The sequence below is a fragment of the Globicephala melas genome, chromosome 1 (genome assembly GCF_963455315.2).
Source record: "Globicephala melas chromosome 1, mGloMel1.2, whole genome shotgun sequence".
In the NCBI taxonomy this organism is placed as follows: Eukaryota; Metazoa; Chordata; class Mammalia; order Artiodactyla; family Delphinidae; genus Globicephala; species Globicephala melas.
Genome location: NC_083314.1, coordinates 182,303,397 through 182,316,604, shown reverse-complemented (window position 1 = coordinate 182,316,604; position 13,208 = coordinate 182,303,397). Strand labels below are relative to the sequence as shown.

General features: G+C 60.2%; 1 protein-coding gene across 15 annotated transcripts in view; it reads left to right on the top strand.

The window, feature by feature from the left end:
* CAMTA1 (calmodulin binding transcription activator 1) overlaps positions 1-13,208 on the top strand; it is an 894,146-nt gene that overhangs the window by 808,248 nt on the left and 72,690 nt on the right. For all 15 annotated transcript variants that reach the window (XM_060283626.1, XM_060283601.1, XM_060283652.1 and 12 more), the window contains 2 exons: positions 1,075-1,201; positions 6,903-7,037. In XM_060283626.1, the coding sequence (XP_060139609.1) occupies positions 1,075-1,201; positions 6,903-7,037 (262 nt within the window). The remainder of the gene's footprint in view (positions 1-1,074; positions 1,202-6,902; positions 7,038-13,208) is intronic.

The window sequence follows — 13,208 nt, the reverse complement described above, 5'->3', positions numbered from 1 at the left end:
CTGTCTGAGCTCTGAGTAGGGCACCTACACCTCCTTGCTCGCATCAGGCAGGACAGGCGGCTATTAATCACTAAGCTCGGACAATAGACAGGACTGCCCGGGGCACCAAGACGTAAGGCCACCCTCCTTGCTCTGTGGCTGCCCTGGCTGGTTCCAGCCAGAGGTCAGGGAGCGCCTGTACCCTTCGGGTGCTGTCCTGCGCCTGGGCGCCTCTGGGATCCTTGGGGGCAGGGCCCTCTCCCCTTGAGCTGAGCAAGGTCATCTGAGCCCCACTCCTGCATCCCCCTTCCCCCCACTCCCCGGCTCTCGCCCTGTGGGGGCAGCTGCAGCCCAGCCAGGCTGTAAGCACATCGGTGCCTGCGGGTACTGTGTCTGCACACAGTGAGGGGGCCGTCTGGCCACCATGGCAACCTCTGAGCCCCTCCAGCTCTGAGCCTTCCTTCCAGTTTTCTGTTCTGCTTTCTTTCTCATTACCTTCTTCATCCAGCCCCTCTTCGCTGCCTCCCCCCCCCACCCCGGCTATCCCCACCACACCCTGGGCATCCCGGGTCTCCCCTCATCTCCCCGCCAGAACGTCCAGTCCCTGCAGGCCACTAAGGTGCTCAAGCCCATTTCCGTAGCTCAGAGTTCACACAATCTGTCCACAAGCAAATGACAGAGAAAGCCCCTTCCCTCCCCTCCATTTCCGCTCAGGGGTCCCCCACCACCCCCCGCCCGTTCTCAGGTGCATCCTGGGGGGAAAAGCTTGAAAAACTCTGTGCTCCCTTCTGCCTGGAGCTGAATGTCCCACTTCCAGGAGGGGGTCAGGGATCTGAACTGGTGGCCCCCGTGCTGGGTGCCAGCTGAGGAAGGCCAGGAGCATCTGGGGGCCGCTGAGAGCGCCGGGGAGGAGGCTGGGGGCCTCCTTCCCACCACAGTCCTGAAACAGTGGTTCTCAAACGTAGGGCTTACGGGAATCGGCAGTCTGCATTTTCCACAAGCACATGGGCTGGGGGTGCAGCCACGGGGGCCTGTGTCCCTCATCCCTCCCTCTGGGGCTGACCTCTGCCCCCCGCTGGTCTCTGTTCCCTCCAGGGAGGAGTGAAGGTTCTCATCACAGGCCCGTGGCAAGAAGCCAGCAATAATTACAGCTGCCTGTTCGACCAGATCTCAGTGCCTGCGTCCTTGATTCAGCCTGGGGTGCTCCGCTGCTACTGCCCAGGTGAGAGGCCGCCTCCCGGCAGAGGCCGCAGGGCCCCAGAGCGCTGGGCCCCGAGTCAGCCTGGAGGGGGTGACCTGGAGCAACTTGTGTCATTACCCTGGGCCTCCGTTTCCTCCACGGTGAAGGAGTGGGTCCCGGATCAGCGATCATAATGGCATCTGTTCTGGACTCATGGCCCCCTTAGCATGATAGATGGGGACACAGGTGAGCTTGGCTGGGTTTTGAAGAGAACCTGATGGAGGACTGCTTAGACGACCAGTGAGCCAGGGTGACACACCCAGGACTGGTCACAGCAGGAAGCTCTAATCACCCTCCACCTGAAGGGTTACAGGAGCTGGTGAGAGCCAGGCGGGCAGAAGGGCCCCAAAAGGAGCCGCGTCTGGGGTCGGGGCCACGATGCTGCCCTCTCTCCCCGCCCCCGCCCATGCCTCGCACAGCTGAAGCCACACAGAAGTCACGAGGACGAGAGGGTCCAGGCCATGCGGTCCACGGGGCCAGTCCCCTGCGGCACAGAGTGGGTCAGAGAGGGATGGAGAAGGCCCGGCAGACCGCAGGGGAGGGGGCCTCAGACTGAGAAAAACCCACAGAAACTCCTTTGAGAGGCCGCTGACGCCAGCCACCCCGTGGCCAGGAGGCACAGGCACATCGGCTCCTTTGGCTCTCAGGCACCGGAGGCCCCGGGGTCCGTCCCCGTGGCTCTGACCTTGTCCCTATCACTCGGGCTGGGCGTAGCTTGGTGTCCCTGTCTGGTCAACTTGCCCTTGGCCTCTGACCATTACCTCCTCCCCACTGGCCTGTTGGCTCCATGAGGACAGGGTCTGTGTCTTTCTTGGTCACCACGTGTCCCCCAGGGCTCGAAAAGTGCCTGGCACGTCCCCAAAAGGGGTGGATGTTCGTGAAGGAATCTGCTCACGTTCTCTGTTCCCTGGGTTGGTGCTGGGAGGACCCCTTGACTGGCCCCTCATACGCATCATTAGTTCCAGGGATGACCTGTCCAGCTGGCCCAGATGATGGACGGAAAGGCAGGCGAGGAGGCGGGCGGGGAGGGCGGAGGGTCCCACTCCGTGTTATTTGCAGCCGACAAAAAGGAGAGAGACAGAGAGAGAGAGAACGCTCCCCGTGGAGGACCAGGGGTGGGGAAGAGAAGTGGGGCCGGGGGGTGCCCAGGGCAGGAGTAGAGCTGGCCCGTGCCAGGGGCCTGGTTCACCTGGGGCGGTCCAGCTTGAACCTCTGGCCGCTGGAGCTGTCTGCCTTACCCAGCACCATCACCCTAGCCTGGGGCTCCCGAGCTGACATGGAACATTCTTCTCTCTCTCTCTCTCTCTCTCTCTCCATCTCCCCACGCAGCCCACCGGAGCAGAATGCCGCTGCTCCAGGGCTGGGCTCACATACTCAGCTTCCGCTTGAATGCAGCGGTCTCTGCACCGCAGACATCCCAGGGAGCCAGGGCTGGTGCCTGTGGTGGCATCCTCTGCTGGCCCTGCCCCCGCCAGCGGCCTGGCTGGCTCGCACTCATCTCCCCCTGCTCCCAGGCTCCCAGCAGCCCTCCTGGGGCTGGAGCGCAGCCATCCTGACGCCAGCCAGGCCGGGTCAGCCTATCACAGCTCGGGGCCGCGTGTGGCTCATGCAGCCCCCCACCTCCACTGGGGAGGTGGGGGGAGGGGCAGCGTGTTCTTAACTATCCACTTATCACCTGCTGCTGGAAAGGGACTGGCCCAGCCTATAAATAGATGCCGCTTCCTGTACCTGGTTCTTGCCTGGCTGGAGACCCAGACCTCGCCTGTCCTGAGTTAGCCGACCCCTCCAAAAAAATAAAAAAAGATTGGCCTTTGCATACCGTCTGGATGGCGTCCCAGGCCAGGACCTGGCAAATCCTGGGTGCACCTCCCAGATCAGCCAGTTACCGTCGAGTGACGTGAGCCCGGAGGTTGACTTCTCTCAGTCCCCATTTCTACATCTGTAAAAACCACCGGCCAGATGGGCAAGGGGCTGAGATGAGGGTCCAGGAAGCTCCTGGCTTACATGCTCAATTCATGGAGCTGCTCATGAGGGAGGCCTTGCTGTTTCAGTCCTGGTTGCGGGGAGGGGAGTTGGGAGAAGGGTCCAGGGCTGTTTAGGTATCAGCAGGCAGTTCTCCTGGTCCCAGAGCTGGCAGGAGAGTCTGCCCAGGTCACTATGCCTCCTAGTGGTTTAGGCTCCCCTAACATCTTGCATCTTGGACCCAGAGAGGCTCAGGCAGCCTGTGGGCTGAGGGCCCCGCCCTGTTCCACCCCTAACCACAAAGAAGGGGCGTCCTTTTTGGACATCCTTGTTTTGAGGCCCAAACTAAAACATGTCACTCAGCACGAGAGCACTGGGTGCTGCGTGCATTCGCTCATTTCTTCATCCGTCAAGTAGTTTGCCAGGCACTGGTAGGCGCCTGGAGTGGACCCAGCCCCTAACTCTAACCTTGACCGCGAGGAGCTCTCAGTCCAGGAAGGTGGTCATGCACCCTGGGGGACAATGCTGGCTGCTCAGGGACCTCTTCCCTGGGTCTCCCAAAGCCTTGGGGAACCTGGAGCTGATCTTAAAGAAAGGACACTTGAAACCAGAACCAAACTGGCCTCACCTAAAAGAAGGGCTCAGAGGCCTGGGAGCACAAGCCAGGTCACCTGAGGAGCTAGAATGACATGGGAAGAGGGGGCACAGGGGGTGCAAATGGCCCCTGCCCACCGGCCTCGTGCACATGCCCAGGCAAAACAGCTGGGGAGACTAGACCCTGACCAAGAACATGGTTCTGGGCGGCTCCCCCTCCATCACTGGCCGCAGAAGACACACAGGCGTGGAAACTGCCTCTTGCAAGATTCCAGTAGTGTTCCAAGGTCAGGAGGGAGAAAACCCATTCAAGCCAGTGAGCTCTGGTGAAGCAGTGGTGAAGGAGGACTTGGGATTTAGGAAAGGCAACCTGGTCCTTGGAGAAGATGGAGGAAGCCCCCCAGCAAAAAGACTTTGTTTGGGGGCTTCTGGACAGCCTCACGCTGGGTCCCTTGGAGTCACCAAAGGCAAAAGATGAAATTCAAAATGAGATGAGCAAGTGCACTGCATTCGCTCGACAAACAGGTATTGAGGGGCCATAACAGGCCAGGCACTGACCTTGGCCCTGGGCATAAAGAGGTGATCAGGACAGACTGGCTCCCAGCTCTCACAGAGCTTACATTCTACTATAGGAGATGAAAAAACAAACAAGGAAACAAAGAAATAACCAAGATCACTGGAGAAAACACTAGAATATGGTCATGTGATAAGGTAACTTGGGAAAAGGGACGTTCCTTTGGACAGATCCTCTCACAGGCTGGGACATTAGGCTGCAGCCTGAATGATGAGATGGAGCTGGTCATGGGAAGCATGGGAGGAAAACATCCGGCAGAGAGCAAAGGAAGTGCAAAGGCCCTGAGGCAGGAACAGGTTTGGTAAGTTGAAGAAATAGAAAGGTGGGGTGAGTTGGAGGTGGCTAGGTTGGAGAAGATAGCAGAGAACAAATCATGTCCATCCTTCTAAGTCATAAGAAGGAGTCTGATTAGGTTGTACTTGCAACGGAAGCCATTAGTCTTAAGTGGGGAGTGGCTTGATCTAAATTATGTCTTTCAAAGATGAATCTGGGTGTGTGGGAGAATGGATTGTAGGAGGGAAGAAAGAAGCAGGGAAGGGCTTCCCTGGTGGCGCAGTGGTTGAGAGTCCGCCTGCCGATGCAGGGAACATGGGTTCGTGCCCCGGTCCGGGAAGATCCCACATGCCGCAGAGTGGCTTGGCCTGTGAGCCATGGCCGCTGAGCCTGCATGTCCGGAGCCTGTGCTCTGCAACGGGAGAGGCCACAACAGTGAGAGGCCCGCGTATTGCAAAAAAAAAAAAAAAAGAAGCAGGGAAACCATAGGAAGCGGCAGAGGGGTCATCTTTCCCGATTTAAGGAGGAAGGCTCCCTTGGGCAACACACTCCCACTTACTTCCTGTGGAGGCTTTGGAGTGTGCCCCCCACCCTAACACCATCCCAGCAGAACAGGTAGGTCTCAGGTGTGCTGAGGGTGCCCTGGGCAGGACGCTAATGCAGGAGTCCAGGCATCTAGGCAAGACATGATGGCAGCTTGGGTACCGTGGTGGCCATCAGGATGGAGAGAAGTAAATGGACCCAGGGCTTGCTGATGGACTAAATGCGGGGGAGGGAAAGTGAGTCCAGGAAATGTCCTGGGTGACAGGCCCTCATGCGCCGGGCTGCTGGGCTGGGACCCAGGAGGCTATGACAGGTCCTCTTCGCTCTGTCTCTCTGGGGAAGGACGGGATGCCTTGGGATCTGCCACCGTTCCGGCGTCATGGCAGGTTGTACACATGCCAGGAGATGGTGGAAGATGAGCGGCAGGTGAGGAGGACCCTCCAGCTGGAATGTCTGGTACAGAGAAGGCTTGAGCTCCCCGGGGGCCAGCGAGAGGCAGCAGACTTGCCCAGAGGAGCAGAGCTGAGTGGGCTCCGATGGAGCGTTCGCTGACGCCCTACCCTCCTGTTGGTAAACGAGGCAAATCTCCAGGGAAGACGAGTAACCACGAGCTTGGAGATCTGCCTGGGGACGCCATCAGAGCCTAGGGAGGTCTGGACTTGGCTGGGGCCCCCTGCCCAGAGAGGCGCGGCGGGATCTCCCGTGGTACCCCACCCACCGTGGAGCCAGCTTGTGACCTGGAGCCGAGGGACCGCACCAGGGTGGAAAGCACAGGGAAAAAAAACCCTGGTCATCTTGGGGCAATGACTTCCCGAAGACCTGCTCTGGGGACCACTGCGTAACACATACACCTGGGATGGAGAGAGGCCACACCTCGACGAGTTGGTTTTCCCGTGGGCAACGAGGGCTGCATCAGAAGACCTCAGAGGGAAGCCAGGGCTTTACTCTGCCCTGGGGAGCAGCTGACTTGGAGAGCTTCCTCCAGTCTAAGCTTCGGAAAACCAAGAGCCCAAACAGTAACACGATCCCCGGGTGCGTCCTCCCTGGAAATCTGTCCTGGGGAGGCCCTGGGCACTGGTTCCAGAAAAGCAGGGCAGAGAGCACAGAACCCTGCTGTCTACCAGAGGCTGAGGCCCGGCGGGGCGGCCTGTATACACCCACTGGTCCCCAAGACTTCAAAAGAAGCTTCACCCCCAGAAATGAAGCAAGTCTCTCTGCCACAGGTAGGCTCTCCTCTTGGGAACAGTGAGAATGTCCCCTGCGTTACTCAACTAATAGCTTTCACTGAGCCCCGTGTCGGGGTCAGAGCAGCTCACGAGGCCCATAAGGGCCGGTCTTCCCGAAGCCTGACATCCAGGCTTCGGGGGTGAGATGAAAGGTTTACGCCAGCCTCCTGCCCAGCACCACTGGGCTCAGAGTAACAGGCACAGGCAAAGCTCTGGCCTTCATCGGGGATGCAGAAGAACTTCTGAAAATACAGAAGGCCAGGCTAAGTGAGTCAGGACAAGCTTGCAGGAAAAGGCGAAACAGAGAAACAGCACAAAGGAGTCCAACGCAAATGCTGTACCTAAAGCCCTCCCCGCTTCTGACCTTGAGGAGTGAGCAGGCCCAGGCAGGGCTAATCCATGAAGGGCAGGGGGGAGAGAGTCCTCCTGGCCCTTGGGTGGGGACATGAGGCTGGAGTGTGCCCGTGCCCCGGCCTCCTCCCTCCCTGACAGCTCTTTCTTTTGCTTTCAGCCCATGACACTGGTCTTGTGACCCTACAAGTTGCCTTCAACAACCAGATCATCTCCAACTCAGTGGTGTTTGAGTACAAAGCTCGGGCCCTGCCCACACTCCCGTCCTCCCAGCACGATTGGCTGTCACTGGACGGTAAGAACGGCGCTCGGGTCACCTTGCCAGGCCCCAAGGGAGAGGGACACTTGGGAACCCTGTGTGCAAGGTGTGAAAAAGGAGGAAGCATCCAGGTTTCCTAACTTCTGCTGCTCGGGGTGCAAGTCGCACCTCGAGAGGACCGGCTGGTCCCCACCCTCAATCTCGGTCTTTCCCTGGGACAGAGTGAGTAGGTGAGTTGGACCCAGGGCTTGCCAGGGTGTCTGAGTGGCCAGACAAGCCCCTGAGCTGCTGAGAGGCCCCTCTCCGGACAGACCTGGGGCAGCAGGGTCCAGGCATCCTCTGCTGCCCCACCCCCAGCCCCAGGGCAGTTTCTAGAAGCAGAGGGAGCTCCTGGAGGCCATCATCAAGCCCTGAGCCTCTCAGAGGCAACAGCAATGGGCGAGGCTGGGGGAAGGCAGCCCAGGTTGGGCTTCTTTCTGACTCCAAGGCCTGGACTTCAAGGCTGTGTGTTGAGTGCTTCTGCCTTTTAGGGACCGTGAGCCATACCTTCTCATGGAAGCCCTCCCCGACCCAGCTGAGGGCGGAGGGCCAGGGAGCCCCCGGAGGCTCCAAGGCAGGAGGCAGGACGTGATGGCCAAGGACGCTTCTCTGAGAGCCGCTGGCCTGCTGCACGGGGGTGCCGAGCAGTGGCTGCTCCCCCTGGGGCGCCAGAGGCTCTGCAGAGAAAAGTCGCAGAGGCTGTCCTTCCAGGCCCGGGCATGCCCAGGGGAAGCCCCAGAGCTGGCCTGGGGGGATGAGCTGATGGTCTGCTCTGGGCACCGAGACAGGATAGAAGGATGGCTTACACCCGCCCTTAGTATCAGGGCAGCCGCAGAGGTGCCCGTCTGTGGGGTACCTTGCTAGAGACCTTGCCGGCCCAAGGTGTTGGGTCTCAGCTAAGCTGACCCAGGCCCTCTGTGAGGGTCAGTTCCTTAAGCTCCCCTCCCCCATCCACAGCGGCCCTTTGCCTTCTCCCCTCTCAGACCTCCCCTTGCTGCTGGTCGCTGGAGGCTCTCTGGGCTTGGGCACATGCCTCAGGCAGCTTTCCTGGGCCACCCAGTGTGTAAATCTCTGCCTCATCCCAGCCCCGGCCCCAGCAGTGACAGGGGGCCTGGCAGCCGCCCTGGCCACTGAAGCCTCTGAGCTGTTCCCAGAGGTGGCTTTGGGTCAGCAGGCGTCTGCACGCTGGCAGTGGCTGCCTGGGAGCGCCAGGCTGGCCTTGGCAGCCACCCTGGCCGGGGCTGAAGCCAGCCGGCGCTGTGACGATGACCTGCAGGATGTAACAGAGAAGGGCAGGGTGACCGGGGGCTCCCGTTCAGGAAATCCGGTTTCAGTTTTGCAGAACAAATGGGAAAGGGAACAGGGAACTCTGCAGAGCCCTGGCTCTCCCTCAGTGACCAGGTCACTTCACCAGGGTGCACTGCAGGATGCAGGGACCAGTCAGTGTCGGACCTGCCTGGAAGATGGAGCCCTTCAGAAAGCCAAGTCTAGCCAGGCAGTGCCTTGCCTCGGAGCGCAGGAATCATCAGCCTTCCCCCACACCCCGGAAGCCCAGAGGGCAGGCTGTACCAGGAGGCTGCTGGCAGGAGAGGATGCTGTGAGAGAGATCGTGGGGAGGGGAAGCCACCTTCACTGCTTCATGACGAGCACGCCCCTGAGTCCTCGGCCAAGCAGGACACCTGCTCCGCAGCAGCCCCCTCTGCCAGCACTTGGAGCTCTGAGCTCCATAGGCCTCCAGTTGAAATAAGCATCCTCCCAGCCCCTGGCAGAATACACAGGAGAGATGACAGGAGCTGGGGAAGGGACAAGGCAGGGCCACCCCCCTCCAGAGAGCAGATGGGGGCCCCGAAGGACCCCATGAATCTCCTTCCCTTTGGGCTTGGCCAGGCGTCCTTTCAATAGTGGGAGGGGAAGGGGGGCCAGGGCAGAGGAACCGTGAGATGCCCACCCTGCCAGGGTGGAAGAGTAAAACTACCGTCTCCTTGCTCTTTTCCATCCCCCCCCCCCCGCCCCAAAATGAGTACAAGTGACTTATCTACCCAAGGATCATTCTCCCAGCATTTCACCAGCCTGATACATAATAACGGTGCGGGGGGGGGGGGGAGCAGAACCGCAGCCTCAGCGCCAGGGTCATAATCCTCCCAGTGCAAAGGGGACAGCTGGGACAGCCCAGAGGGTGGAGGTCCCCCGGGCTCTGGCCAACTCTGTGGCCTGGCAGTGAAGAAGTGTGTCGAAGAAGATGCTGCAGCGACCAGGCTGTCAGAAGCCTTCCTCTCCTCTCCCCTCTCCTCCCGTTCCGCGGCTCCTTCCCTCTGCCCCTCCCGCCCCCAAGGTTACCGGGCAAATTCTCAATTAGAACCGCGGGGACGGGGAGGTGCGCGCGCTGCGGGCAGGGGGAGGGGCGGCGGTGGAACGGGAGGGGGCGAGGGGACAGCAGCGCCGAGCGAACTGGGGTGCGGCGGCCGGGCGACGCGCGTGCACACAGGCGCACACACAGACACACGCACGCTTGCACGCCCGGCGCAGCTGCAATGCAGGGGCCCTGCGCGGAGCGCTGGGCAGGTTGCGCCCGCGCCCGCCCCACGGACTGCGGCACGGCTCAGCCCTCCCCAGCCCAGGGGAGAGAACGGGGACGTGCCGCCAGGGCTGCGCGCTCTGGCGCCGGCGGCCGCCTCCCGCTGCGCGCGCTCCTGATCCGCACCACTCCACCCGCGTCCGTCGCCCTGCTTGCCATCCTGGGGGCGCTCTTTGCTCCTCCCTCCATCCCAGAGCGGGAGAAATGTTTGGGAAGAGATTTCAGCTTTCATTTGTTTAAAAAAATGGATTTGTTTGCCAGACTAAAGGCTGGGTGGGGCACGCGGAATCGAATCCGCGCGCGCAGCAGCAGCCGCAGTGGCGCAGCCTTTGTCCTGGGCGCAGCCTTTGTCTGAGCAGCTTGGTCGGGCGGGAGGCGATCGTCCCCAGGGAGGGTCATGGGCGCAGGGGCCCCGTGTCCCCCAAATCTCAGTTGGACACAGCCATCCAGGCGGAGACAAGCATGGAAACGGGGGAGGAGGGAGAACAAGGAAGAGGGGGCGCTAGCGTCGGCATCTACCTGCTCCAGGCCGACTTAGGGGGGAGCATAGTCCTCTGGGTCTCGGGAGCTGCAGCGCTTCTCCCAAACTTAGGGGACTTGCCCACCCTCCCCAGCCCCTGCACTGTGACCTCTAGAGGACACAGGCCCTACAGGCTGGCAGATTGCGGGCCACAGTACCTGTTTGTCTTATGAAGGATTGAATGCATGAGCGAATAAGTGCCCACAGGACACATCAAGAGAGCTTCATCCAGCCCAGTGTTCAAGAAGGCTTCCAGGAGGAAGTGACTCTTCCACTGAGGCCTCCAGCCTGAGCAGGCATCAGCCAGGCTGAGACGGATGGGAAGGAGGAGTATCCTAGGCAGAGGGAGCGGCAAGGGCCCCAGGCTGGGGAACAGCCGCTTCCTTTAGCCAAGGGGCTCTGGGAACTACCAGCTTCACCATTTCTTCCCCCAGAGGTCCAGATTCAGAACAGATTTCCCCAGGCCTCTTGCATCAGGACCCCAGAGTGGTCCGGGGTGGGTCAGCTGTGCCTTTGGGGCGCAATGGGACCTCTTCCAGGTGAGAGGTAGTCAAGCAGCCAGTTTACCCCGGGACCATTTTCTGAGGGCCTCTGGGAAATGTCCCTTCTGCCTGCCAGGGGTCCTGTGGACACAAACAGCCAGGGCTGTGCTGAGCGAGGGGAGGCTGTGCTGTGTGTTTAGACGGCCTCTCCTGGGCCTGTGTTTGCAAAAAGAATCAACCCAGGCCACCCGACCCTGTGGCTCTGGAGTGAGGGGGTGGGGCGCACATCTGGCCAAGGGCACTAGGACACCTTTAAGAGATCCCTGTCCCTGGAAGAAAGGTGAGTGGAACTTCTGGGTGCCTGGTTCTTTCCCTTAACCAGCTGATGCTCCCCAAGGCCTTGGCCCACCCCTACCCAGCTGGGCCCCTCTCCAAACCGGACTAAGCCGCTTATTCTTAGACTATTTTCAACTGCCTCTCGGGCAGCTGAGCCTCCTGCCGGAGTGAGAGGATTGGTGCGATGCACGGATGCAGCTTTCTTGGGCTCAGCCCGTCAGCCACCTGGGCAGGTCTCCTGCCACCCTCCGGTGGGGGAGGGACCGTGTAATCTCAGGCAGAGGGAGGGGGCGGGAACTCACATCTCACGGTCCAGGTGCCTGCTTCGGCATATGAAGCCTTGGGGCAGGGCGGACACCCCCACCCCCACCCCCCGCAGCCTGCCCTCCAGCTCACCGGGGCCAGAGGAGGGTATCTGGCAAGCCAGCCTCTGGGGCAGCCTGGCTCCGGGTTAGAGGTGTGGGAAGGTGGGAGCCTTGCCCCCTGTAAGGAGGTGGAGAGAAGGAAAAGCAAGATTTGGCCTCCTGGTTTGGCCTTCTGTGACCGAGGCTTCTGTGCTAATAGATGGAAGATGTGTAGCTGGGATGGTCCCCAGCTCTGTCCCCTCCCCCCCTCCCAGCTGCCTGTCCCTGGCATGTGGCCATGCTTCTGCCAGCCTCTCCCCGCCCTCCCCCCCCCCCCCCCCCCCGCTGGTTTCTAATAGCAGCCTCCAACTACCAGGAGTGGAAGATCACACACTGAGCCAGAGGCCAAGGGTGCAGCCCAGGGGCAGCAGGAGGGGCCACTCCAGCTGTGAGAATGGCCCCTGGGAAGCTTCTGGATGTTTCCTCCCTCCAGTGAGGACACTCCAGGGCTTTCAGATGAGTGTACCTTGCTGGCCCCTCCTGGCCTGGCTCCCTCCATCCTGCAGATCCCCCAGCCCGCCTGCCAGTCCCCCAGCTCTGAGCCCGTGATGAACTGTCTACATGGGAGAACATCGACAGAGCCAGACAGAAAGTGTATCACTTTTACCAGATAATGTGGGGAGAGGAGCAAATGTTAAGTTGTAATGAATTTTAAATGCCACTGTTTTACTGAAACAAATACAGTTTGTTTCGTGGGGTAGAATACAAAATTCAGGAGAGTTTTTTAGATCAGACATAGAGCATCAGTGAATGGGCTTGACTTTGGAGAGCGCCTTGAACCACAGGCAAAGTCAGTGCCCCGAGGGCCCACACCCTCCTGCCTCTGGGAGCACTTTGAAGAAGTTTCAGAAGCTTGGACGCAGGGGTCTTCTCTGTAAGTAAGAAGGGGCACTGTGAAGAATCTTCTGGCATTCATCTAGAGTGGGGTCTAGGGCACACTCCAGTGTGTTAACTCATGGGTGTCTGGGTATTTCTTTACATAGCGGGGACCTAAGAGATAAGTCGGTAGTGGCAGAGACTGGTTTGAGCCAGTCTTACACTCGGGACATGAAGCTGAGTGGCAGGAAGGGACTCTGGTCTGAGCTGCAGCTACCCAGTCAAGGCCTCACTCCAAAGCACAGGCTGCCTCTTCATAGTCAGTGCCTCTGTGCTCTATGGGGTCCACATCCTTACAGATGGGGGTGGGTGTCCTTAGCCCTCCTTAGGCAGAAACCAAGGGGCCTGGTGCTCAGATGTCTCCCGGAGGCGTGATCTGCTGCTTGTGGCTGGGGCCACACCAAATGGATCTGGGTGGCAGGAATGGGTCACCTTGGGGCTGGGCCTCACCCGCCTCCTTGCATCAGTGACAAATGGTGCCCTGCAGAGAAACGGCAAGCCCAGCATCTGCAGAGGCCGAGGAGACAGCCCCTGGGTCCTCATCCTGGCTATTGGGGCAGGTAGCAAAGTAAAAACCAGTGGGCGAAGACCCAGAGCTCCGGCAGACGTGGCCACTCCTGCGGGGGCAGCTTTTGGCCACCGGGGGCAGGTGGCTCATCCTGAGGCGCGAAGGTGGGAGGCTCAGACCCTCCCATGGTCAATATCAACCAAGTTATCCTTGACTGTTGCATGAGTTTCCTGGCAGTTCTAGAGGCTGGAAGTTCTAGAGGCCCTGGTGCTGGCAGGGCCATGCTCTCTCTGAAGGCTCTAAGGGAGAATCCTCTTGCCTCTTCCAGCTTCCAGGGGCCGCTGGCAACCCTGGGCACTCCTTGGCTGGTGGCAACATAACTCCAGCCTCTGCCTCCATCATCACATGGCATCTTCCTTCTCTGTGTGTCTCTGCGTCTCTGTTTTCTCTTCTTACAAGGACACGGG